Here is a 25369-nt window from a genome sequence, read left to right on the forward strand (position 1 = left end):
TCACAGAGGGTCCACTCCTCCAGCCCGAGGAATGGGCAAAACAACTCGCTCACTCTCATTCCTAGACGATTGTGTGTGTGTGTGTGTGTGTGTGTGTGTGTGTGTGTGTGTGTGTGTGTGTGTGTGTGTGTCTGTGTGTGACTGTGTGTGACTGTATGCGCGTGCGTGCATGTTCATTCCCACACTTACAGATCTGAGTCCATGTGTGTATGTGCAAAATAAATATATATATACACACTAAAATCACATTACATTTGTGGTGTTATTGCCACCATGCCGTGCCGTACCCACTGTGATAGATGCAGACTGCAACATAACAGAGGTAACAAAGAAGACTTGGCATACTTTTCCCCTCTGTTGTGTGACATTATCTTCTTTGGTCTTGTGTTTCACACCTGCAACTTTCCTTTGTGTGGTGTTTCGTCTCTGCATGAATGATGACCGGCAACACCTTTGTGTCAAGAAACCGCAGCGACCACCAACCAACCACCTTGAATTCATATTCATAATGCAGTTCTTCACAGTAAAATCCACTTCTAAACTCCCAGACTTAAATGAGAGTCTAGAAATGGAACAAATGGACCAGTAAGGGACCAAGGGTCAATTTATAGACTCTCTCAGGAGTTAAATCAATTCTGTACGGGACTCAGGAGGTAGAGCACGGGCACTTGGGAACCGGAAGGTTCCTAGTTCGACCCTGGGCTCCCCCAAAGTGCCCTTGAGCAATACTCTGAAACCCTAATTGCTCCAGATGAGCCGGTTGATGCCTTGCATGGTTTCCTCTGCCATCGGTGTATAAGGTGCTATATAAATGCACCATTTATTATGTAAAATCTTACCTTTGCACTGGAAGGCATCCTTGAGGCTGAGCAGAACGTCGGCGAACCGGCGCACGTCGTTGACCAGCTGCATGACATAGTCCGGGTCCACCCCTGGGACACCCCCCACCAGGTGAGCCTCCAGCCCCATGCTGCTCAGAGAGCTGCGGCCCATGTCCCACGTCTTGGTGGAGCCGGCAGATAAGGATCCGGTGTGGGAAGAGGTGAAGTGTCGTGGCCGTGGGCCCGGCCCCCCCTGGCTGCGCTTGGTCCCACCACTGCTACTGCTACTACCAGCACCGGCACCGCTGCTGCTCTTCCGTAACATCCCGGTGGAGGACGGCCAGCCCCTGGTCGGGACACCGCCGGCACCGCGGGCCACTCCGGCCGGCCGTAGAGTGCTGCTCCTCCAGGAGAGCTAGAGATCACTGTCCCCCCCAGCAGGTCCCCGCAGGACGATCCACACTAGTAGAATGAAGTAGAATTGAATATGATATGAAGGACCCCAATGGTAACAAGCCATATGCTTTTTTCCTCCAAATTGTTAATAAAGTATTCAATCAAACAATCAATCAATCAAAAAAAGTTACTGCTGGGACGGCCAAGAAATAACAAAACGGAACAAACACTCAAGACAACATTTACATTTTCCCCCGATCTGTGATGTAGCTGTAGTGTATAAAATGTAAAAGCAATCATTAAATCTGGATAAGTTCTAAAATAGCTTACACACGTGTAATAACGAAGATATAGCCTATGTAACCCTCTTATTTTGAATAAAATAAAAATAAACATATGACTCCTGTTACACTTACACATATATATTTGTAAACACCAAAAGTAGTCAAATATATACACGCGAGGAGGAAGCCCCAAAACAACGATGAAGCATATTAGTTCAAATCAGTGTCAGTTATCTTTCTTTCCATGATAAGTGATGCGGTGCCCCGGCCCGACCGGCCGCTTCTAAACTGCGGAGCCGGTCTACAGTGACGTTACTACGGCGTCGTTCAGTCAACTCGCCCCGCTGGCATTTCATTTCACTGGAGCAATGAAAAAGAATACTAAAAAAACAACAATAAAAGACTATTAAAAAGAAAAGGAAAAAAACACACACACACCAAACACACACACTAACACACCTGCTTGGCAGCTTGCTGACATAGTGACGAAATACTTGACGAACGTTTTAGTTTAATATATCCAGTTTGAGTGAGAGGTGGTGGTAGGATAGGAAGTTCTTCAGAAAGAATCCAAACAAAAGCAGAAAAAGCCTCGCCTCCTCCGTGTTGTGTTTGAAGAACTACAGTACGACAGAGAGAAGAGCCACGAGCCGTTTACTATTCCGTTGTGTCACGTGACGGACTTGGACGCTTCCTGATTGGTTGGCTGGTCGCCTCGAGCCTGATTTTGGGCTAATGTATTCCGTTAGTACGACGGTGTCGCGCGCCCCCCAAAAACTCAACAGAACAGAACTACAATTTACAAACCATAATGACGCACAAGTTGAGGAATACCTTCGCCTCGCGCATGAAAGCTTCATAGTACTTTCTTCTCATATTAAAAAAGGGAAATAAATATGTTTATTTATTTTTTGCGTCAATGTTCGTTTTATAATTATTTCATTGTGGTATTTATTATTACATTTCATTTCATTCCATATTAGAGAAGATGGAGGCGTATTGTATTTAACAAACTAATCTGCACAGCGTAATGTAGTCTATCACCTTCGTCCCTGGCTGGCAGGCAAGTGCGGTTTCATTTTCTTGAATAATTAGTAAACACTGAATGAATAAATAAATGTGTACAGTACAGTACTATGCCATAGAGTAGACAATGCGCCAGAAAGGTTCCAAGTCGGGGTCGGGAATAGAACCCAGAACCCATGTGGTCTTCCCTATGGGTCTTCCTCAGTGCCATTGCTGCCCTCTAGCGTGCACATGTAGCTATTGGCTCATATTGTACAATTCATGTGTCCTTGGCTTTACTACTTATATTGCACAAGGAACCATAACCATATTAATTCTAGGCCACTTCCATTACTATGTACCCATAGAGCAAGGCCATCAAAGCTTAGCTGAGCTGTTATCTCATTTGGGGGTTCTAATCGAATGGCACATATGCAGTCAGCGAAATAAAATTCCCATTACATGACTTAATGAAAACAAAGAACTGCCTTTTCCTGGTTAATCAGTGTTTTGTCTTTATTTTAATATACAAAAGATGGATGTACTCTCATCTAGTTTATATTTCTAAATGTTTTAGCTCACAGATAAAGTTACCATTCATCCATTTTTTTAGTGAAATAAACACACCCGCACACTCATCCATCCAACACACAAGCATCTTATGGGAGATATCACACAAGTCACCCCCAACATCCATTCACACTACAAGATAAATGAACGATAAAAATCGACTGTAAATCAAAAAGGATTTTTTTTCACAGGATTCAAACATGAAAAGGAAGAAACCCTTTACATTTGTCAAGTAAATATATATACACACACGATACTTGGTACTTGTTTTGTTTTTTAAGATGAGATCCTCTCTCTCACGTGTCAATGAGAGTTCTACTAGAGGTACTGCATGAGGTAAGGTTTTTATTTCTTTTTCAGAAGAGCTGGGTCTATAAGACAGCATTCAAAAGGAAACGACCGTCCAGTCATGTTGGACTTCCTTTACATGTTCACAGTTGTCTAGCACAACATGTGAAAAGCACCTTGGGTGGCATTCAGCTCACGCTCCGATGGGAGATATGCAGTCTAGGTTAGGATCCGCACAGAATTTCTGGTCCTGGGGGCCCAGAGTACTGTAGTTTTCCCCATTTCTAGTGGTCTAATACGGAAATTGTGTACACCAGAAAAAAAGAAATCATTCAAATACCAGAAAAAAACTAGCAAAAGTCTAGGTTCCCAGGACAGTGCTGTGAGGCATGCCTATCCCGATCTGAAAAGTTAAAAATGTCTCATCATCAGCACACACACACCCAACAGCTAAATGAGATGCATGTTGTTGACCCCCTCCCCTCCCGTACCCCGGAGGAAACGGCTTCACCCAACAGCTAAATGAGATGCATGTTGTTGACCCCCTCCCCTCCCGTACCCCGGAGGAAACGGCTTCAGTCACAGCTGAGATTTTATGAACCAGAACTATGATTTTCAAAAATGGACTATTGCTGTATAATAAATATTGCTGGACCCATAGATAAGACCACACTCATGTGGTGGCACACGGTTACACAATGAGGATGCTGCATCATCAGATATCACTGTGGTAATGAACACATGTATGATCCTGATGACGTGTTGTACCATGGTGTTCTGATTATTAGTAGTTTGTCATTTGTCAAGGCTGCACAAATCCAGAGTTTACAAATGGAACCAAATGGACAAGTAAGGCAGTGGTTCTTAAAGTGGGGTCCAGGGACCCCCAGGTGTCCTTGAATAGGGTTCAAAGGCATCCCCAGCCAAATTTGTTAATATAGCATTAAATCAGTTTAACCACTTTAAACCTAGATACATGAGCTATTTGAGAATGGCTAATCTAGATCTGCCACTTTCAAAAAATATAAATAAAATAAACAATCTTGAAAAACAATTTGGAATATTTTTGAAACACAGTAAGGGTCCATTTGGTCACATTTGCACACTCAGGAATTCACTGCGCAGAAGCAGGTGCTACAGACTGTTGCTGAAACCACCGTCATGCCACAAAAAAGATGTGACAAAACAAGTGTGTGTGCGTTCCATCTGGCATAACTATGACTGAATGTTCATCTGATCACATCACATCAGCAGGTTAATGTTGAGGTAATACTGTTCAAACTGGCAAGTTTGCTTTAGGGGACTGACCATCGCGGTTGCCACCCGCAACCCAAAAAAAACATCGATTTCTCAGTTTTCTTTTTTTTGTCTTTTTTTTTTGTCGATAGAGACAATGTACAGTAACTATACACTACACTTCCTAATGTAAGTGCTACCTATACAGATTCTGACCCAGAGGAACTGATACTGACATTAGATCATTGAAATCAGTTAAAAACAACCACCACTTTCTTGAAAATCCAATAGAAAAGAAAAACACATTTCAAAGAGGGAAAAAAATAATCACAGGGCTAAAATTTCAAAATGACTCTTTAAATACATTGAGGGTTGCGAGTGAGAAGTCCCATTTTCATTCAGGTGAAATGAAAACTATAATGCCCCCGGTACTACATAACAAAAAAGAAAAAGAAATTAAATGAAAGAAAATCAGTGTTCGGCAACTGTGTGTGTACAGGGTCTATATACAAGAATCTGCCTCTGTTCTCTTTAGCTTTGTACAGCATTATAACCTTGACGACCGGCCAGGCTCTCGTTGAAAAGAATCTCCACAGACAAGAGGCAAACGGGCAATAAAATATTCCGACTACTCAAAAACACAATAAAATACAAAACAAAACTTTAGATATACATGTAGAAAAAAGCCTGAGGTACTTTGTCGTCAGAATTTCTGAGGTCAGTCTGGAGAGGTAAGGCGCTGAGAGCACTTACCCAATCAAGAAAGAAAAAAAAAAGAAAAAAAGAATATTAGCTTCACATAACATGGAGAGTTATCACGTTTTAGCGTTATATTAAAACAAAGAATACATGTACATCTAAAAATCCTTGAGTAACCTGGAATAGTCACAGCAGCAAAATGGACATTCAAATGTTTATGGTATTCATGTTTTTTTCTTTTTTTATGGTACAACTATGGCATTGCATTTGAGACAAAGGCAACCAGTTGAGCTCTCCTTTGCATGACCTAACGTGACTTGAGGTATCTGGTGTTCAACTGAGTTTAAATGAACCAACACCGATGAAATAATAACAGACATGTTGCCTACTCAAGTATGGCCCTCGTGAGGATAAACCCCAACTACCTGTCCATGATTCTGATGCACTCTCTCACTCACGGTCACGCTTGTTTAGTCCTCAATACATCCACACACATACGTGCACACACAATTCATTCAAAGTTTAAAATCAAGAATGTATGACATTGCAACTCCAGACAGCATCCGTCAATGCCACTGGCACTGGCAAAGGAGTAACTCTGCATTACTACTTAAAACCAAGAAAAAAATAAAAAGGAGACCAAAATCCAGGAATATTGTCCATGACAGCTAGCTAAAGACGTAGCTTCGCTCTCAACTCATAGAAAATGTTCCAAAGTAGGCCTACTGGATACCTGAGAGGTAGTTCCCAAAGGACAAGCAAGTTTGTCCCAAATCTTCAAAAAAGTCCAAACTCAACTGCTCAGCTCCCTCCCTAGAAAAGCTGTGCTCCTGTCTCCTTGTTTTTGTTTTTTAATTTTTCTCTTTAGGCATTCACAGATTAAAATAAGGGAACACACTCGAGTTAAAACAAGAAGCTTCAACCCCTGAGGACGATGAAATATATCTTGTCTAACAGTCTGAGAAAAAGAATCCTCGCGAGGTGAGGCAGCGCGTCGTCCCAGGTTTGGAGCGCAACCTTTTGTTTCGTTTGGCCGAATGTGACCAGATGGAAACAAAAAACAAAAAACATGAGGTAATAAAAATAGACTAAAGCTTAATTTATACTTCGACGCACACTTGTGCGACACTTGTCGAAAGAGACGTGTGACAAAGTGTAAATTAACCTTAACACAAAAAAATACATGAGGTAATGACAGAATTTAAGATTTGACACATGGTATGATAGCGGATGTGCCCGTCGGATAGCTTATACTACTTCTCCTTTACTACAGCAGGTGGATGTGTTAGCACGATCGACTCAATCCTCAACACAGGGAAGAAAAACAAAAACACTAATATTGAGACAAAAATAGCAGCTGTGTTTAAGTTGTAAAAATGTTTTTTTTTCTTTCTTTTCTCTCCTTTTGTTTTTTTCCTTAAATATTCACGGACATCCGCTGAGTTTGGATTTTGAAAAAAAAAGTCAGGAGCTCGGGGCGGGGTGGGGCGTTGGGATGGTGGTCACCCCCTCATCCGAATGGGCATCAGGTGCTGGACTCTTTGGGAGGTAGGTCCTCGTTGGTGAGTGACGTCACTATGGAGACCGGGCTGTCTGAGGTAGTGCTGCTAATGGTCCTGGCGATCTGACCAATGCGCTCCTCCACGCAGCCCGCCGACAGGCGCGCCTCCGCGTCATGGTCCCAACATTCTTCAATGGTCTCGCACATTTGGCTCAAGCCCTGCAGGAAAACCCAAGGTTATATTAATAAGTTATACAAGGGTACTGTTTAAATGTTCTTTGTTTTTTCTTTTTAATCACATTTATACACCTATTTTATTATGTATTGTATTTGGAACATTTACACTACCTGTCATTATTATTTTTTTCATTTTATATCACTTAATTACTCATTATCAGTCAAATATATTCTGAAGTTATGTCATATACAAAATGCCTAATAAAAACAGTATTAAAAAAAAAGTTATATAAGGGGGATCCGGACGCAATTCCGACGGAGCATTAGTCCGACATGCAGGAACAACCTTCGGACTACCGCTCGAACATGCGCTGCTCCCTGCTTGTGGTTATGGTTAGGTTAGGGATAGAGGTAGGTTGTCGGTTTAATGACCGTCGGACCAAAACATGTATCCCTATGCATCCATGTGACACGGTTAACTAACTGAACTTTAAAAAATGTCTGCACTCTGCACTTTTTCTGAATGGGAAATTCCAAAAACATATCAAAACAACTCATCTCACCCCCTGCGTCTCCTTAAATTACGTCAGAAGGACACAAAGCATTAATTTGGCTTTACGTCAGACAGAAAGAGAAAAACGGCCGAATGCAAAAGAGCCATTTCCCCTCCCTCAGGGACGATACAACGCTCCCCTTTCCTTTCCCTTTCCCTAATAGACACTGCGGCCTAAATGACTACCATTAGAAAAGCTGCGTCATGGCTGGCAGTGCCCGTTCGTAAATACGGAAGCCATTCTTCCATAGTTACTCACCGGATGTTTGAGCCATACGTCCTTGATGGCTGGACGCATCTTCTTGTGCACGACTACATCCTGCAGGTCCTCCAGAGAGGGATGTTGGCCTATTTCATCTTCGAACGGCAGCATGTACTCGCCCAATGAGCCTGGAACAAGGGCAGCCGGGTCAACAGGATGGAAAGTACATTAAAAGCAGTGATGTAGTCAACCAAACAATGCTTAGCATTGTGACTAAAAAAAAAAAAGAAACACACCACAAAAGAATGTGTGCCAGGGGCATCCCTTGTTTTTAAGATTATTTGATAATAGCAGATCTACAAGCTCACAAGTCACAACTATATACAGCAGCTACAAATAGATGCTGTATATATAGGAAATTAAGAAATATTGTTTAGAGTAGGGCGGTTTAATTCCTCTTAAGTGTCATGTTAAGCGATGTCCTTTTCAGCTTACAACAATCACAGGTGACACACATCCCTTGTAGGGGAAGAGTATTCACACATATGGGGTCTTGCAAAGGTCTTCCTGGTAGGATGCACCTTTGTTTCTTATCTCTATCTTCCCATCTTTTGTTTTCTATCCGTCTTTTACTTCGGGTTCAGGTGAGGATAGAGCTGCTGGAGCAGCACTTAAGACTCAGCCAATGCATCCTCTGTAAAGTGGGCGGATTGAGTTACACATCGCTGTCTCATTCTGGACTGTTCTCGTCTTGACACAAACGTTTGAAAAGGGACAGTGCTTGCAGGGCAACTAATGATGTTTCACAAGTTCACATGAACACAAGACGAGATATTGAGGAAACGGCCCATATGTTTAATACATCAACCTGAAACAGTGACATTTGACCTGAGGGGCGCCCACACTCACCGCTGGCCTCTGTGCAACGGGACACCAGCTCCCATAGCACCAGTCCCATAGCGTACATGTCTATCCTCAGGAAGGAGTCTCGCTGGAAGTTTATGGCCCCCTCCAGCACCTCAGGAGCCATGTAGCGTCTCGTTCCCACCTGGTAGGACACGGGACAAGAAGGTTCGCTGTTAAGGCCTCATGCATCATCCTCCTCATTGGGCATGGAGAACTTATAGCCATTTAAACCCCATTATACACATACAAATGTACACTCAAAGGACCACAATGGAAGGAAGATCTCAAGCTTGTTTTGCACTGCAGTATAATATATATATATATATATATATATATATATATATATATGTGTGTGTGTGTGTGTGTGTATAATATATATCTATATATATATATATATGTATGTGTGTGTGTGTGTGTGTGTGTGTGTGTGTGTGTGTGTGTGTGTGTGTGTGTGTGTGTGTGTGTGTGTGTGTGTGTGTTTATGCACGTGCATGCATTTTTGTCAATAAAAACGTCTTGTCAATCATTCAATCTTGTTGTCTATTTATTAGGGCTCCTACTTTGTTCCGTCTACACAAATCTCTTCACCGAATAGCTGATCTACAAGCTCAGAAGGCATCACAAGTTCGCAACACTTGCTATTTTCACCGAATGCTCACCCCAGAATAGAGGGGCTAGGGTTCATGTGATCAATCTGGGAGAAGTTCAGTTTACAGAAAGAGTGCAGACTGAACAGTAAATATAGTAATTATTTGATTGAAACCACATTCACTGCTGATGTAAACACAAAATGATCAATACCTGGCCATGAGTATCTCCTGGTGGTTTTCCTGGCTCAAACCTTACAGCCAACCCAAAGTCTCCAATTACTGCTGACAGATCATCTTTAAGCATCACATTCTTACTCTTGAAGTCTCTGCAAAAAATCAGAAATCAGAAATAAGTGAGAACAAGAATGATGCGAGGACAATCATAGGAAAGTATATAACTATGCATTTACTAAAATGGACACCAACTCATGAGCACTGATATTATATGAATATGAATCTGAAAGAGTAATAATACAATGGCAGTGGCTATTCAGCCACAAGATGGCATTGAATGGCAGTGCAGTGGCTAATATCCACTACCTACGATAATAAAAAATATTTCAGTACAATGCTACAAAAACCCATACATCTTCATCCACTTATCAGAGTCGGGTCATGGAGGTAGCAGTTCCAGGCAGCAGAGCATCCCAGACTTCCCCTCCCCTGATCACATTTGCCAGCTCTGCGGTGGTCTCAGGCCAGCATGGAGATATCCCTCCCCATCTAATCCCCAGTCTGCCCCGTGGCCTCTTCCAAACTGTCCGTGCCTGGATAACCTCAATGGGGAGGCAACTAGGAGACATCTTTACTAGATGCACAAACCACCTCACCTTTCTATGCCTTATCCCAGAGGGAAATGCCAGCCACAATCCTTAGAAAACCCATTCTGGCCGCTTGTATTGGTGATCTTGTTCTTTTGGCCATCATGACCCACAATGGGGTATATGCCCACAAAATAACTCATTCTACTTCCAGGCCCCTTCCATACTTCCTTCACAGGAGTTACCGATGATGCTAATTAAGGCTCTGTTCCATTCTGGTCAAACAGAGTCAGGGTGCTGCTAACACTACTGCTACAACAGTGGGTCTCAAAGTGTCCTTGGCTCGAGTCGGTTCCAAATGGCCCTGTACCGGTGTGTAACTCTGAGAGCGTACAAATGGAACCAAATGGACTATTTGGGTCCATTTGTACACTCTCAGAGATATGGGGGTCCTTGAAATGAAAACGTTTGAGAACCACTGTACACTGAAACGAATAGAGCCTTAATTAGTATCATCTGTAACACCTGTGAAGGAAGTACGGAAGGGGCCCGGAAGTAGAGCTCTTCACCGGGTCCCCCGACTCCGAAAATACCCAAGTTGACCCGAGACCCGCTCGGGTCGGAGTCGTGTTTTATTGTAATCACTCAGGCAGGGTTGGAATCGGACGTATCCCCCTCGGATCTGGGGTCTGTCAATCATTATGTGTAATGTCCGAGTGGATCCGAGAAGACCCGTAGGCTACTGTGTGTGTGTACTGTCACTGAACTTTTTGTTGTAAAAAATATTAAATCAGTGTGTGATTGTGTGCCAGTCTGACTGTACTCTTTCTCTCTGTCCACTGCATGTGCGCTCATCCTGCGCGCATCGCTGCGGAGGATGACCATTTAGGCTGACCTGGGATCAGGTTTAGTGTTGCAGCGACATGAATGGCTGTGTTACGTGTGATGGGTATGCTGATTTAGGATCAGCAGTGCAAGACGTACCACCGCAATGCAAGCCCCGTCCTGCATAGTTTGCCATGCACTGATTTGAATGAAAACACTGGTGTGCAATTATACTTTATATCACGATCACGGATCCCGACAACAGTGTTGACCTCAACGAGCAAACTAGCAAAGCTCAAACCAAATTAATATAAGAAGGTTAAAGCAACCATGACAACTCTCCTGTGTATCCCATTCCCCACAGCACATGGATAAGGAAGAGAGCAAAGTAGGAGCTGTTTATAAGTGCATTGAGTGTCGTGCCTTGTTAATATTCCATTCAGCCAAGACCGGTACATGCTTCTGCTAAAACTCTGATGATTGTGTGTAAAAAAAAAAGATCCGTTTGGTTTTAAATGCACGCACGCTGAGGAGACGAGAAGAAACAAGACTCGGCGTCACAATTTAAAAGAAATCTCGGAACGGGTCGGAATCGGACGAAATTGTCACGGATCATTTCGGGTTTGGTTTAACTATTTGAAAATATTTTCATATAATATATTTCGGAACCATTTCTTTGGACCCGTGAAGAGCTCTACCCGGAAGTAGGCTGGCTGCTGTGCCATTCCTGACCATATAAGTGTGAGTAAAATGAGAATACTTTAAGGATGCTGATCGAGTCACTTCACACTTCCAGTGAGAGCTTGAGGTCACTGCCTGAGGATGCCATCAGGGCCACATTATCTGTTAAAAGCACTGATGCAATCCGCAACCCACAGAACTGTAAATGCTCTCCTCCATGACTGCACCTCAAAATCCTGTCCATGAAATATCACAAACAGGATAGGTGACAATGTTCTGTCTTGGCGGAGGCCAGATCCCCACCAAAAACAAATCTAACTTACTGCCGAGCACCATGACAGTGGACACAGCTCTTGCTTTGTCCGTACAGAGATAGAATGACCTTTAGTAAGTCCGATTTCGACTACAGCTTTAGCACCACACCACACCGCATCAAAATATCTACCGTTTCCATTAAAATGAAGTACTCCCTCGCAGTAGCCCCCCCCCCCCCCCCTCTTGGGAAGAATCGACACCCCCTTTGTAATAGATATATACACTATAATACAATATAAAGTATTATGATCTATTACAACTATCAATTATAATGCATTACACATCCTGGTCTAAATAAAAAGTCAGTGAGTGATCAGGCTTTATGAAGTGTTTGGCCCTGCTTAGCCTAGCTCAGACCCACCCTGGAGTGCGTACTTTTTAGGCACTCATTTAGTACCACTTTGATACCACTCAGCCCAATTCCTTGCAGTGGAAACAGTGGTATAAGTAGGCGGTGTGGGGTGGAGTGGTGTGAGGCCATGGTAGTGGAAACCGGGCTTGTAGAGACCCCAAATCCACAAAACACGAAGGTGATGGGCATAATCTCAGGCCCTCTCCAAGAGTAAAGAGTTGGTCCGTTGTTCTACAATCGTCTGTCCTGTATCTGAGGTTCTTCTATCAGCCAGCCTTTCCAGCACCTTAGCGTAGACTTTCCCAGGAAGGCACACATCCTCTGGTCATCATTTTTGAAAAAGCCCCCCTGCTCTGCAACATTACTGTCCCAGACTTCCACACAAGAGGTGTCATCCATGACAGCCTGATTTTGGGGCGTCATGTTTCATAAAACCCAGGAGGTGTACTGTACAGTACAGTACACATATATTTACCTGTGTGCGATGGTCGGTTTGGGTCCCTCCCCCTTGTGGCTGGGGATGTCCTCGTGGAGGTACGCCAAGCCACGGGACATGGTTTCTGCTATGAGACATAACTCATTCCAGGTACAAGTGTTGCCCTTCAGGTGGTCGGTCAGTGAGCCCTGCATGCATGCAAAACATACCGTTGTTATATACTGTATAATATATACAGCTACGGGACATGAGCATTAGCGTGAAGCCCACTACTGCACTTTGAACTGACAAAAACTCCACCTTGCCTGAAGCTAGTATCCACCTACCCAAAATGTTTAAGCTTTGTAAATAACTTAAGTCAGTTTGACCTGTATTGACCTGTATTGAATGCATTTCGCAACCATCTAGGGGTCAAAATATTGTATATATAATTCTACAACATCTCGTCATCCATCCATCCATCAATCAATCTAGTATATCACTATCACCATCTCTAATGTGTATTTATATAGCTTTAAGGCAGTTATTAGGCAACAGCCAATTTCTCACCCGCTCATGGAATTCCATAATGAGCCACAGCTCCGTCTCTAGATTGCTTCCATGTTTCTCAGCGGCGATGTAACGCAGGAGGTTCTCATGTCGCATCCCAGGAGTCAAGAATATGTCCCTCTCATTTTGCCAAGACTGTTTATCCTGTTTCTCACACACACACACACACACACACACACACACACACACACACACACACACACACACACACACACACACACACACACACACACACACACACACACACACACACACACACACACACACACACACACACACACACACACACACACACACACACACACACACACACACACACACACACAACTCGGTCAGTTGATCACAAACACAAATTGCTCTTTGGAATCATGCGTGCACACACTCCCATGTTCTTGGGTCAATATAGAAACAGGAGATTACTAAGAGATTACAGAGCTCATTCAGTGAAGTACATGGTCTGCATAGAGGTTTCACAGCTGTGTGCATTGCATTACATTTACACACCAATGGCAGAGGCAGCCGTGCAAGGCACCAACCTGGGGCTGGGTAACATCAAATATCACAATAGTGATGTTAAGAAATCACACTCGTGTGAGGTGAAGGGTGCATTTTTTTGCTTTTGTAAATCACAGGGGGTCCATAGACTTACAGTTGTACCGTTTCTTTCCTTTATCCATCCTGGCCTTTTTCTTGTATGAAACAAGATGTATTTATATCGGCCACATGGCGTCTTACATTGCCATTAAATGCCCGACAAACATTAAAATCCATAGACTTTGCTGGCAAACGATTTCATAAGTGCCCTAAACAAACTCCCAAACAAACTCCCATAGACTTGGCTGCCATATGACGTAATCTTCAAAAACCATGTGTTGGAGGGGCTAGCGGCCCTCAAAAGTATAAAATAAGGCTCAAGTGATTACAACCAGGAAAAGACAACACTTGAGTCATATATCACAATATCCCAAATCCCAAACAATATAGCAATATGCCAATATCAACTGCCCAGCCTGGTCTTCGGGAGTAGTTAGAGGCTCTGGGCAGAGTATTATGCGTGTCTTAAGTACCAGGTCTTATGACTTAACTTAAGACCTGGAGGCGTGGTCAATGCTGTTTGGCCACTCAGAATAGCCAAACAGGTCTTAAGTTAAGTAATAAGATCTGGTACTTAAGACACGCATAATACTGCCCTCTGTGTCTTGCTCAAGGACACTTCGATATTAAGCCAGGAGAAGCTGGGGTCGAAGCGGGAACCTTACGATTCCCATACAACCACTCACAGCCGCCCCACTACCATTAACAGACCACAGTGCTGCCTCACCTGAATAGGAAATATCTTCACTGCAACATATTCACTCATCAGCTGAGCCTTCCACACACAGCCAAAGCGCCCCCTAGCTTTGATCTCTAGCAACTGCAGGGGCTTCAGACCCACCAAGGGTGATGGGGGGGTTTGTCCGGGATCCTGAGAAACACACAGAGAAAACAGTGTCACCTCACAGTTGCATTTCAAAATACAGAAGAATAACTTTACAGCCAGTGTTCCACTACACTGGGCCCAGTAAGTAAAGGCACCACACTCATTCAATGGAATAACAATAATAAAAATGTTCTGATTTTGAAAAAGTTAGGGATGCATGGGTTAATGTGTTTAAAGGGGCCATACTGTTGTCATTGTATGGCACTGTCTATTCACCTTAAATGGCCACATAGCACACATATAGTTAAAATGAAAATATATTATATACTGTATACAGTATATAGTCATTCAAACGTTACAGAATAATTGAGTCTATGTTGGCTAAATCTCACTGCATTGTTAAGATCCCCCTTCCCGGATCAAATAAGAATTTAAAATGCAGCATTTCAAATGAACCATTTTCTTAATCCAGGCATACCAATAATCCTGCTCAAAGGCTTGTTCAGTTTGTAGTAGTACAGTGATCTTTTAAATGGCAGCATGGTTTTCACATGGCTGAATTGACCGTGACTAAAGAGGTTCTCTCACGGATTCCATAACTTTTCAACATGAACAGCATGTTGTGAATGGGACCAAATATAAACATAAATGTATGTAAAAAGGAAATGTATTCAATGTCAATCAACCCACTATTATATTCATTCAATTATATTCAGTTTAACGCTTAGGCCGCCAGCATTTATTGATAAATTGTGATATAATTCACGTCAGCATTTTTCCCTGTTCAGCTCTTATTTTAAAGAGCCAAAAATCCAGACCGGATGTTATGATCTTATGTTGGGGTGCGTGACGATGTTTTAGCAGCCCCGGTCAGTAAACAGGGGGTGATGATGCATCATGGAGGGCATCACAGCGCCGGCTCTGGGCCGTGGAATAAACCTTGTTTTGACCACAATGCCATCTGGGACAAGGAATAGGAGATACAGGCGATTGAAAGAAACAGATAGAATGGGTGTTTATGGGCACGGCGATCAATAATGTATTGCTTTTAATTGACGTAGATCTACGCCAATGGTAGACTAAATGTTAAAATACATATGTATTCAGAAATCGCAGTTGGTTATTTTCACTATTTGACGTACAACTATGTATATAGGGCTCAAGTGGTTAAGAAAACGTGTTACTTCTATTGTCTATTGGGTACTGTGGCTTTCCATTTCAGTCTTTAGCATGTGTTAATTGCTTGTAATGATGGCTGTTAAGGAATTTGAGCTTATGCTGCTGTTATACTAATTGTCAGGAGCTCTGGGCTGGAGCGTGGGCTAAATGCCTTCGACGTAAATGACTGGAGTCTGGAACTTGATCCATCCGGCTCACCTCGCTCAGGTCCACGTGTCCGTACGGAGGTTTGCGGTGTCGGTACATCCACAGGGCCAGCACCAGGGCCAGGGACAGCACGCACAGAGGCAGCAGCGAGTACACTAGCACGTTCAGCAGAGATGGCACTCTGGGAGGGGGCCGGATTTTCACTGCAAAAAGGAAAGATGGTATACGGTAATTTATACTTAAAATAGACACTCTACAAGCGATCTATAAGCTCATAACAAGGTACAATACTACTGTACCACCCACGTTCTACAAACTCATAGGCAAGGACAGAGCTAGTCTTTACAGCATATAATTGCAAACTGTAGAGAATATATATGTGGGTGTGTGTGTGTGTGTGTGTGTGTGTTGCCTATTTTTGAAAGATGTTATACAAAACAGATATATAATGGGTTACCTGTTCACATACCTGTTTTAGATTTGTTATGCTTTGACCACATATGCCAAGATTTTTTGTTGTTTAGACAGTTTGATGTTTACCTGGTATCCTAGTTTCTTAGAATCACTGAATTATTGTCTTTGCACTCTACCTATGTGACTATTTACCTTGTTTGCTCACAGGAGGTCATGCCATTTGCTCTGGATAATTTATATAGTATGTTAGCATAGTGACATTACGGTAAAACAAATCTAAACTGTTATGCAATGGGAAAACAGTGCTGATGCAGATAAAAAGAAAGAGCAGTAAGCCTTACTCATAGATCAAGATAGATTGAGCTTAAACGTGAATGTTTGCAGTGAGCACAGCATTCAAGACAGTCATCTTCAGCATTTTAGTAAATGCAGTGGCAGTGCGTTGATCACACATTGTAGATTCGCCACAGATTTCAAAGAACCAGTTAGAGATGGAAAATAACCTGTAATTGTTTATAAGATATTTACTCAACATATTAGTATATCCAATTACTATATACTAATAGGGAGTATTTTCTGATCTCCGGGGGGAGATTTAATGCTTCGCCCTTCTGATGGCTGCTCAGGTGGCTCTGATGAGCACATGGGGTTGTAGCTGTTATGGGTTAAGTGTCTTGCTCAGGATATTTCGAAATGTAGACCTTCTTCCAGGCAAGCTGAGGTTCTCGAATTCCCGATTACCAGACATTTTGTCTACCCACTCAGCTATGGCTGCCAATAAACGGCAATATATACTATGGAATTGTCTACATTGTTGGTCATGGGTGCCTGGCACCCAATTAAGCTCCTCTCTTAGGTCCATAATGATGAATGTGTAGCTGCCAATGCCATGTGCAGAGGTAATAACTCTCTACCCCCAGTCAATGAGAGGGTAGAGTCGTGTCTAGTTTGAGCCTTTGTTACTTAAAACGGTGGTTCTCAAAGTGGGGTCTGGGGACCCCCAAGAGTCCTTGGGGGAGTTCCCCAGCCAAATTAGTCATCAATATAGCATAAACATCTTTGTAACCACTTTAACCCTAGTTTATAGTACTTTGGATATTCGAAAAACTCCAATCTACAAGCGCACAGTGCTTCGCGATATGGCGCGTTGAGCTTGCAGAAAACAATATTTGAACTAATAATTGGAATTATTTAAAAACATTTCAATAATAGAAATGTTGTCTTATGGGGGCGCCCATTGGGAGTCCTTGACATGAAAATGTTTGAGAACCACGGATATAAAAAGATGGTGGGTGTGTCTCACCTCGGTTCCCAATGCCGATGAGGTCGGGGAGGTGGGTGAACTTTTCATTGCAGTAGTTGCCCTCACAGCAGCAGAAGAACACCTGAGGGTTCTCCTCCATGTTAACACACTCTTGCCTGGGGTAGAAAGACAGCACTCCATTATTCCTCATGTACAGGTCAAACTATTCCTCATGTACAGGTCAAACTACAATAAACCAGGCGTTCCTCTTTGGGGCAAAAATGTATATGAATTTATGATAGCGAAAATAGCAGAACTACAAGCTCACAAATCATTGCAATGTGAGCTTGTTGATGGGTATTTTCACTTGACATTTTGACAACCGTTACAAATTGCCTCCAGCAGGACATGCAACTTACAGGTCACAGCATTTATCAATAGAATAATCGCAAAGAAAATTATCGATAGTTGCAGCATGCCCTTGCCGTTTTAATGAATATCTAACTTGTTTCCATTCAGGGCTCTTTGTAATTTATTCCTATAGAGCGCCGAAGTCCTGACGTCACTCGCTCATCCCCTGGTTCACGGAAGTAATTTCTCTATGGAGAATAACATGGGGTCATCTTAAAATCATCTCATATAAGAATTGTGGTCGGCGATATCGTCAGGGAGGTGTCTCTGTATCATTTACGACAGTCAGTAACTCAAATTTGATACAGTCTGTTTCAAGCGAAAATGTAACTAATTCTGTAGCAGTAACATTAGTGATTTCTTGTAGTCAGTTGATTCTTCATATCCATACGAGTGAAATTGTCTGGATGACTTTTTCAAACAGTTCTTATATGAGGCGATCTAAAAATCCCCCTATGGGGATTACAATGCAAATAAAAAGTACATGAACCTGTGGACTCAGCGCCCTCTACCGATATTGATGTCAGACTTCGGTGCTCTATATGGTTCCGGTGTGCCAAAGTATAAAATGCAGCCACAGTATTCAAAACAGGTGACCTCTGTGTGTATGTCGTGTGTGAGCTTATTTTCCTTCCCCGGATCCTATTTCTTTAGCTAATCCTTTATGTATCATAGCACAGCCAGCCACTCCACCACAGCCTCGAGAACATTGTGGTATTTGTTGTCAGTGTGCTGTGACTTTGACCCTTGACCCCCCCCCCCCCCACCACCACCACCACCACCACCCCCATACTGATGAGTGCTTATTCTTCTGTTGCTCTGTCACACCGGATAAAAGACAGACCTCAACACCTACACTGTAAAGAAAAAGGCAGAAACAAAAAGAGATGGCTTGCTCCACTGTTGTAATAATGTAAGGCTGCGTAATGCTACACTACATTGTCGTTTTATTTTTTGTTTTTATTGCACTGTGGATGAGAGGGAAACGAAATGTCATCCCTCTATATGTCTGACATATATTGGTGTGACAAATAAAGAAACCTTGAACCTACACTACTGCAACTGGTTTGAGAGTTGCTCTGCAGACCAGAAGGTAGTAGAGTACTACTACTTCCACCAGCACCAAGCTAGATGGACTCATTTGTTTTCCAGTGGCGAGTTAATTACACAATTGCACAGGCATGCAGTAGTAGGACGAATTATGCGACATCCGCTTTATTTAAGCTCGTTTTCAGAGCTCCCCAAGTACAGACCGTTAGGCGGAAGCATTTGACAATAATAGTGGGAGCCAACACGTCTGTCTCTAGAGAGAGACTAGTACTCCACCACTAATATGAACCGTACTGTAAACGTGATTTTTACACTTTTTTGTACGACGGTGTCGCGTGTTGACAATAACCAATCTACAACCTCACAACGAGCTTGTAGGTACACCGGAGTAGAATACAAGCATAAGCAATGCTGCTCTAACGCACACAATCAGAGCTAAACGTCCAAAATCTAACAATGTAAAAATGCATTTAGAATAGTTTGAAATGGCCATGCAGGTTCCCACACACACAAATCACCTGTCATAGCAGTTGAAGTCGTCCAGCCAGCAGCCCTTCTTCACCAGCTTAATGGTCCCTGAGGAGTTGAGCCAGGAGGCGTAACAGTGCAGACGCTTGTCCTTCTCGCCCTTCTCGCAGCGCTCAAAGCCGCTCTGATTGGTCCTCTCCGTCCGCCAGTTGTCATTGTAGTACACGCACTCCCGGGTCTCGGCCTCACCCAGACTGTATCCTGAGACAGATGGGACAATTATTTTTTAATGATTAAAAGGCGGGGGACATTTCCACTTCATTCATAACAAGACCATGTAGACAACCGAAGGTTATGTGGTCACCGCTCCAACCCGTTTTCCACAGGCTACAGGTATCACTACTATGCCCTGACATTTAGACTTGGATTGAACCACTTTCATCTCTATTTTCAGCATGTTGTTACAGGTGAAAACTGTCAAACATTGGCAAAACTTAAGTCTTCCAAAATAGTGAAAATAGCTCATCTACAACATGCAGCGTTGTGAGCTTGCCTTGTAGATCAGTAGGACAAAGTATAATGGTCATACGTCAAAGTATAATGAAATACTATTGGGGTTGGGGGTTCAATGTCGTCCACGTAGGTCGTAGGAGACGACGAGTGAACTCATAAACACCATACAGCTTGCTTCTTGCTCAAGGACAGCTCCATGAGACAGTGAGACACACATTGGCTGTTCATGTGCCACATCCCGCAGACCTGATCGGCACACATGTCTTAACGAGAGGAGAGAGACAGTCTCATGACCCTCAGGAACAAGACGTGATGCTTGCACCATAATTTAGCAGCAGAGGTCTGGTTCCTGAAGCGTTTGTTAGTCTGAAAATGTGTCCATTCACATAGCCTATGTGACATAGGATGTTTTTACATATAAGAAATGTTACAGGGACTGATGGAATGTGTCGTTGATGTTTTTATACCATTAAAACCCTTGTGTCCCTAATCTGGCCAGATATGAGGCAAACATTGAGGGGAAATTACAAGCTCATAACACAAGCTTGTAGAGATGTTAAATATAGAGATGTTGTATAGATGCCAAACCAAACAGTGGGGCTAGTCAAGAGCCCTGGGGGACTCTGGTTAACTAAGTATATAGGGTTTAAGTGGTTACGGTTATTCTTATATTGTTACACACATTTAAATCATGAAGAAAACACTCAGTATAACAGACAGACAGTTTAGGATCACTTGTCTTAAACCATTAAAGTCTACCGGCGCTGACAAAAAAGGATGGTATATGTCTGTTTTCTTGTATATTAAAACGGACGTCAGAGTGTGATTCTAGTAACTGCTGCAAGAAGGGTGAGATAATAACAAAGATCCTCCTTGATTTGAGGCTACATTGACTATTTTCTGATTTCAATGGAGAAAAGGACCACAATGGAAACATTTGTAACATGTATTATCCTTTTAGCATTGCTTGTGAAATTCAACTTGCTGTACTGTAGTATTCATCAATCATGAATTTGCACTTAATCTGTAAAATATAGCTGGAAAATAAATGACATTGCCTTAATACATTCTACCAGTAAGACGCCCTGAGGGAGAGAAGCGCACGCATCCGCCTGGGTGACGGCAGACTGCTGGGCGAGCGCTGGCACTTTGGCATGGGGGGTCAGATCAACATATGGAATGAATTCTGTACTGGCCATATATGGAGCGTGTCTTGAGTGTACAGGGCCTGTTGAGAACTCTAGTTTTTGCCGGCTGCCGGTGGTGGCTGCACTAATAACTTCAGGCGGCCCGTCTAGAGTTTGAATGGATAGGTATCATTATCAGTCAAAAGGGAGACATCGAAGAGGAAGGACGGATGGGGAAGGATCAACATATGGAATGTAAGAACAGGTCAGCTTCATATATGGAGATCTAAAGCGTTATTCATAGTCTGGATTTGCGGTGGTGAGGTGACCACCGAACTACAACATGACGCCACAAGCCGCGGTGAAGTGCAAACCACCGCCACCGCCCCAGCCCTTCTCTCTGTTTTTACTTACCACCGCTCAACGTTATTTCAGCTTCGGTGGTCACCTCACCATCGCAAATCCAGACTATGAATGAGCCTTAAGTGTTTGAGGTCAGATGTAGAGTCTCTGGCCAATATTGATGACATCAGGGATCTCCATATATGGGCATTCCCATCTATGGGCTTAATATTATTGATGACATCAGGGATCTCCATCCCTGATGATGTCACATGATGTCACGAGGCATGACCAATTGACCATAATATGGAGGCGTGGGGTGACGGACGGACTGACGGGAAATGCCCGTTTTCATAGTAAATGCGACAATCAGACTGTTAGAAATGTTATTGAAAGGAACGAGGTGTCTATCATTGGGCAAATAACATTGTAAAATCAATATGATGGGACTGAAATAGAGAATAGTCCTCTTTTGTACTGTGGAGGGGGGGGCTAACCCTGACATCCCCAAGCAGACACGACAAGATGAGTTGATCAGCTCACATCTTAATGAATTGAAACTCCATTATGGAGACACACATGGCGCTACAGTAAATCTGTTTGTTGTTATGAAGTACCGTACTGTCTGCAAGCGAGACTCCTCTCATCCATTTGGCATACGGCCAAACAGGGTGCTCTCTATAGTAAAAAAAAACATAAAGGGGGGGATCCTCTGGGCTAACAAATTGTTCAGTGTAATCTCATTTGCTGTAAGATGAATTCTCAGCCCTAACAACTCAGTGGTGAAAATAAACACAAGACTTAATTAGCTGTTGAAAAATAATTATATTGTGTAGTACAGAAAGACCCCACGCAGATAAGAACTTGTATCCTCTGTCACGACTGTGCGTGGGGCACATCTGGAGGAGAAGATAAGATGTTCTGTCAGAATTTTAAAGGAATATATATTGAGTAAATGCTTCAAGTGTCAGATCATATGAAGGGGTGAGTTTTCAGCCCAACGAAGGCTTGGTAAAAAAAAATTAAAAAAACTTCCAGTGTTAATATAAGTGATGTACTGCTTTCAGCGTATAAAAAAAGAAGGGGGGAAAAAACAACCTTTGCACCCTTTCAATGTATTTTCCCAACAGGCTGTATATCTTAAATTATCAATAGTTTTAATATCCCGTTGTGTGGACACCAATGAATCAGACACAACACCCAGTGATATTCAGGCCACAGACTTAAAGGTTTGACACATAGTACCGACCAACACTGACCATCACCATGACATCCACTGCTTTGATAGACATTCAAACGGCGGACAAAGAGCTGTGGGATGTCCTTCAAATCATCGCTTGGACATTCATTCCCAATCTTTGTTCAGAGGGGGGGAAGAAAAATAGTGCCTGTCTCTTTAAATCCCTGCCTATAGGAGCTTGCCCATCCCCCAATGTTACCCCCAACCCATTACACACACATACTCAAGCGTGTGCACGCCACAATGGCGCGCACACGTTTTACAGCACATAGACTCACACAACCTATGCATGTGTGTGTGTGTGTGTGTGTGTGTGTATATATATATATATACACACACACACACACACACACACACACACACACACACACACACACACACTTTTGCCGCCTACATACCCTGGGCTACAGGAGGGAATACACATTATGCTACACAAAAAAGGGAAGGTTTGTGGCTGCCTCCTGTAAACCACAAAGGTTAAAACAAAAACACACGCATGAAGCATGATGCTCCATGGAGCCTAGATGGCATTTCTGAAATCTGTGGTCACATGATCCATGAGGACTTTTACTACTAGATGGTTCCCTAGCCCCCTCCCCCCTGTCACTTAGTGAAGCTTAGACTACAAAAACATGCGATCTGGAGGAAGCAGCTTACTATATATTCTAGCCCCTAATCTATAAAACCAGAGCCAATACATCCTCAGTGAAATTCCATACACAATAAAATAAAAAAAGAGCACAGCTGTGCCTGTGTGTGAATGGAACCGATGTGATCATTTGGGGGGGATAGCTACAAAATGTAGAGAATATAAAAGGTGGTCTATCATAGCAAATAGAAATAAACACCTTAAAGATGTGAATGGGAGGGAGGTAAAACTGCCCAGGCAGAATTTGCATCCAAGACAAAAAAAAGAAAAGACTCAGTAAGCATATCAGCTGAATTCCTGAAAATTTGCCAAACAAAAGAAAACAAACCTCATGCTCAATTTCACGTGGTTAACAGGCCACAGACATGGATCCTGTGCACAGATGTGTGTTGTACCAGTAACCTCAATTTGGGGTAAAAGACTCGCCTCGACACCAAACGACCTGGCTCTCTCAAAAAACAACAAATGTGAGAAATGTTTTTTTTTTCTTCAAATGGCTCCTGGTCTGTTGTCCAGGAGAGAGAGAGAGAGAGAGGGATGATGATGATGAAACCTATAATGTTTCAGGATGTTAGTGCAGCTGCTGCCGTCTATTTCTCGCCACTGTTTAAAGGAAGCAAGGCAATTTAAGTGAAAGCTATAAGCAACAGTTCCCAATGTGTAATATTTATTTAGCCAGTCTTGTTTGTTTGTTAGTAAACAACGCTAGGGAAATACCCGTAGGTTATAGCGGGGTAGGCAGATGAAATTGTAGTAGGGGCAAAATTATCATTTTTAAAAGGACAGTCGGATGATGGAATTTGCTGCAATAGCATAGGCTACTGTTAAAAAACAAACAAAAGTTTATTGTGATCAAAAGAACCTCGCGTTCACCATTTTTCAACCCTTCCAGGCAAAATGGAATAAACAATTAAAAAAGCGTTATTTACACCTCGCCATACGACGGTGTCGCTCGCCGAAAAATAGCCGATCTGCAAGCTCACAGCGCGTCGCGGAGCAACGCGACTGTGAGCTTGCGGATCGGCTATTTTTCGCGTCCGAAGCTGTTGCAATTTGCAAACACAAGCTTCCATTCCCCCCAACAATAGCAGCGGCAAGCGCTTATTCTTTCTTTCTTTCCCCCCATTCTGTTTTTATTCTATCTTTCCATTTCTCCTACCTGCACATAAAGTTCCTAGAAGCAGTGAACAGGTCAGCCATGAAAAAGACATGTTCCGTTTCTTCCTCTGGTTTCCGTCGCGAACATTAAAACAACCCGGTGTTGGTGGCTCTCTTCTCTTCTTCTATCCTTGTCCAAACAACATCAGTCCGTCCGGATAGGATCAAACCGACCACAGGGCCTCCACTCCACCGCGGTCTGTCTGGCGTCTATATAGCAGCCAGCAGCAGAAACCACAGCGTGTCTGTGTGTGCGCGCCGCGAGTGTGTGTGTGCCGCGAGTGTGTGTAGCCGCGGCGGCAGCTCGCTCGGTGCAACAATGTTGCAACACACAACAGAACAGATACACTGAAGCCGCGATTCACACTCTCCCTCCTGGCGACAATAATGCGATGCTTGTTTCTTTTCTTTCTAGCCCGCGATCCGGTGCACCGCCGCCACCACCATTCCAATTCAATCCGCGTCGGAACCGGTGTCCAAAAAAAGAAAAAGTCCGAGATGATCTAATAATATCCGCCCGATTCGCGTCTATCGACGGCCTATGGCCCTTTTTCCCTCTTCTCCTTCGGGGTTCTCTCTATAGTAGCACCACTGCTGCTGCTGCGTCGGGAGGTCGGTCGGGGTTTACATGCATGTTACTGATCTGTGTCCAAAATGGCTTCTAAATGGGGGAATGGGCTGCAAACAGGGAAACCACCCGGATGTGTAAACACAAAGAGGGGAATTCAGGCAGCTACTAGAGTGACCTTAACGCGACACTGTGCATACGACTCCCAAATATCCTTATTTCAACCGAGCAATGTGTGACACAGAAACATACTGCATGTGAGGATTTGGGGCGAATTCAATTGAGGTGTTGAA

General features: G+C 43.1%; 2 protein-coding genes across 2 annotated transcripts in view; both read right to left on the minus strand.

The window, feature by feature from the left end:
- LOC306912367 (rho GTPase-activating protein 29-like) overlaps window positions 1-2178 on the minus strand; it is a 56056-nt gene extending 53878 nt beyond the window's left edge. Inside the window, exons 1-2 of the mRNA XM_079488538.1 lie at window positions 1961-2178; window positions 840-1283 (exon numbers count right to left, since the gene is read on the minus strand). Coding sequence (XP_079344664.1) covers window positions 840-1146 — 307 coding nt within the window. The 5' untranslated portion in view covers window positions 1147-1283; window positions 1961-2178. The remainder of the gene's footprint in view (window positions 1-839; window positions 1284-1960) is intronic.
- Window positions 2179-3005: 827 nt separating this feature from the next.
- Window positions 3006-25369, minus strand: LOC306912368 (activin receptor type-2B-like). Its single transcript, XM_079488540.1, has 12 exons — window positions 24510-25369; window positions 19530-19740; window positions 17611-17726; window positions 15945-16096; window positions 14469-14612; window positions 13148-13291; window positions 12638-12786; window positions 9440-9554; window positions 8642-8780; window positions 7790-7920; window positions 3881-7019; window positions 3006-3814 (listed from the first exon to the last, which is right to left on the minus strand). The coding sequence occupies exons 1-11, from the start codon at window positions 24559-24561 to the stop codon at window positions 6825-6827; spliced, it is 1548 nt and encodes a 515-aa protein (XP_079344666.1). The 5' UTR covers window positions 24562-25369; the 3' UTR covers window positions 3006-3814; window positions 3881-6824.

This window comes from Electrona antarctica (genome assembly GCF_951216825.1).
Source record: "Electrona antarctica genome assembly, chromosome: 19".
Classification (NCBI taxonomy): Eukaryota; Metazoa; Chordata; class Actinopteri; order Myctophiformes; family Myctophidae; genus Electrona; species Electrona antarctica.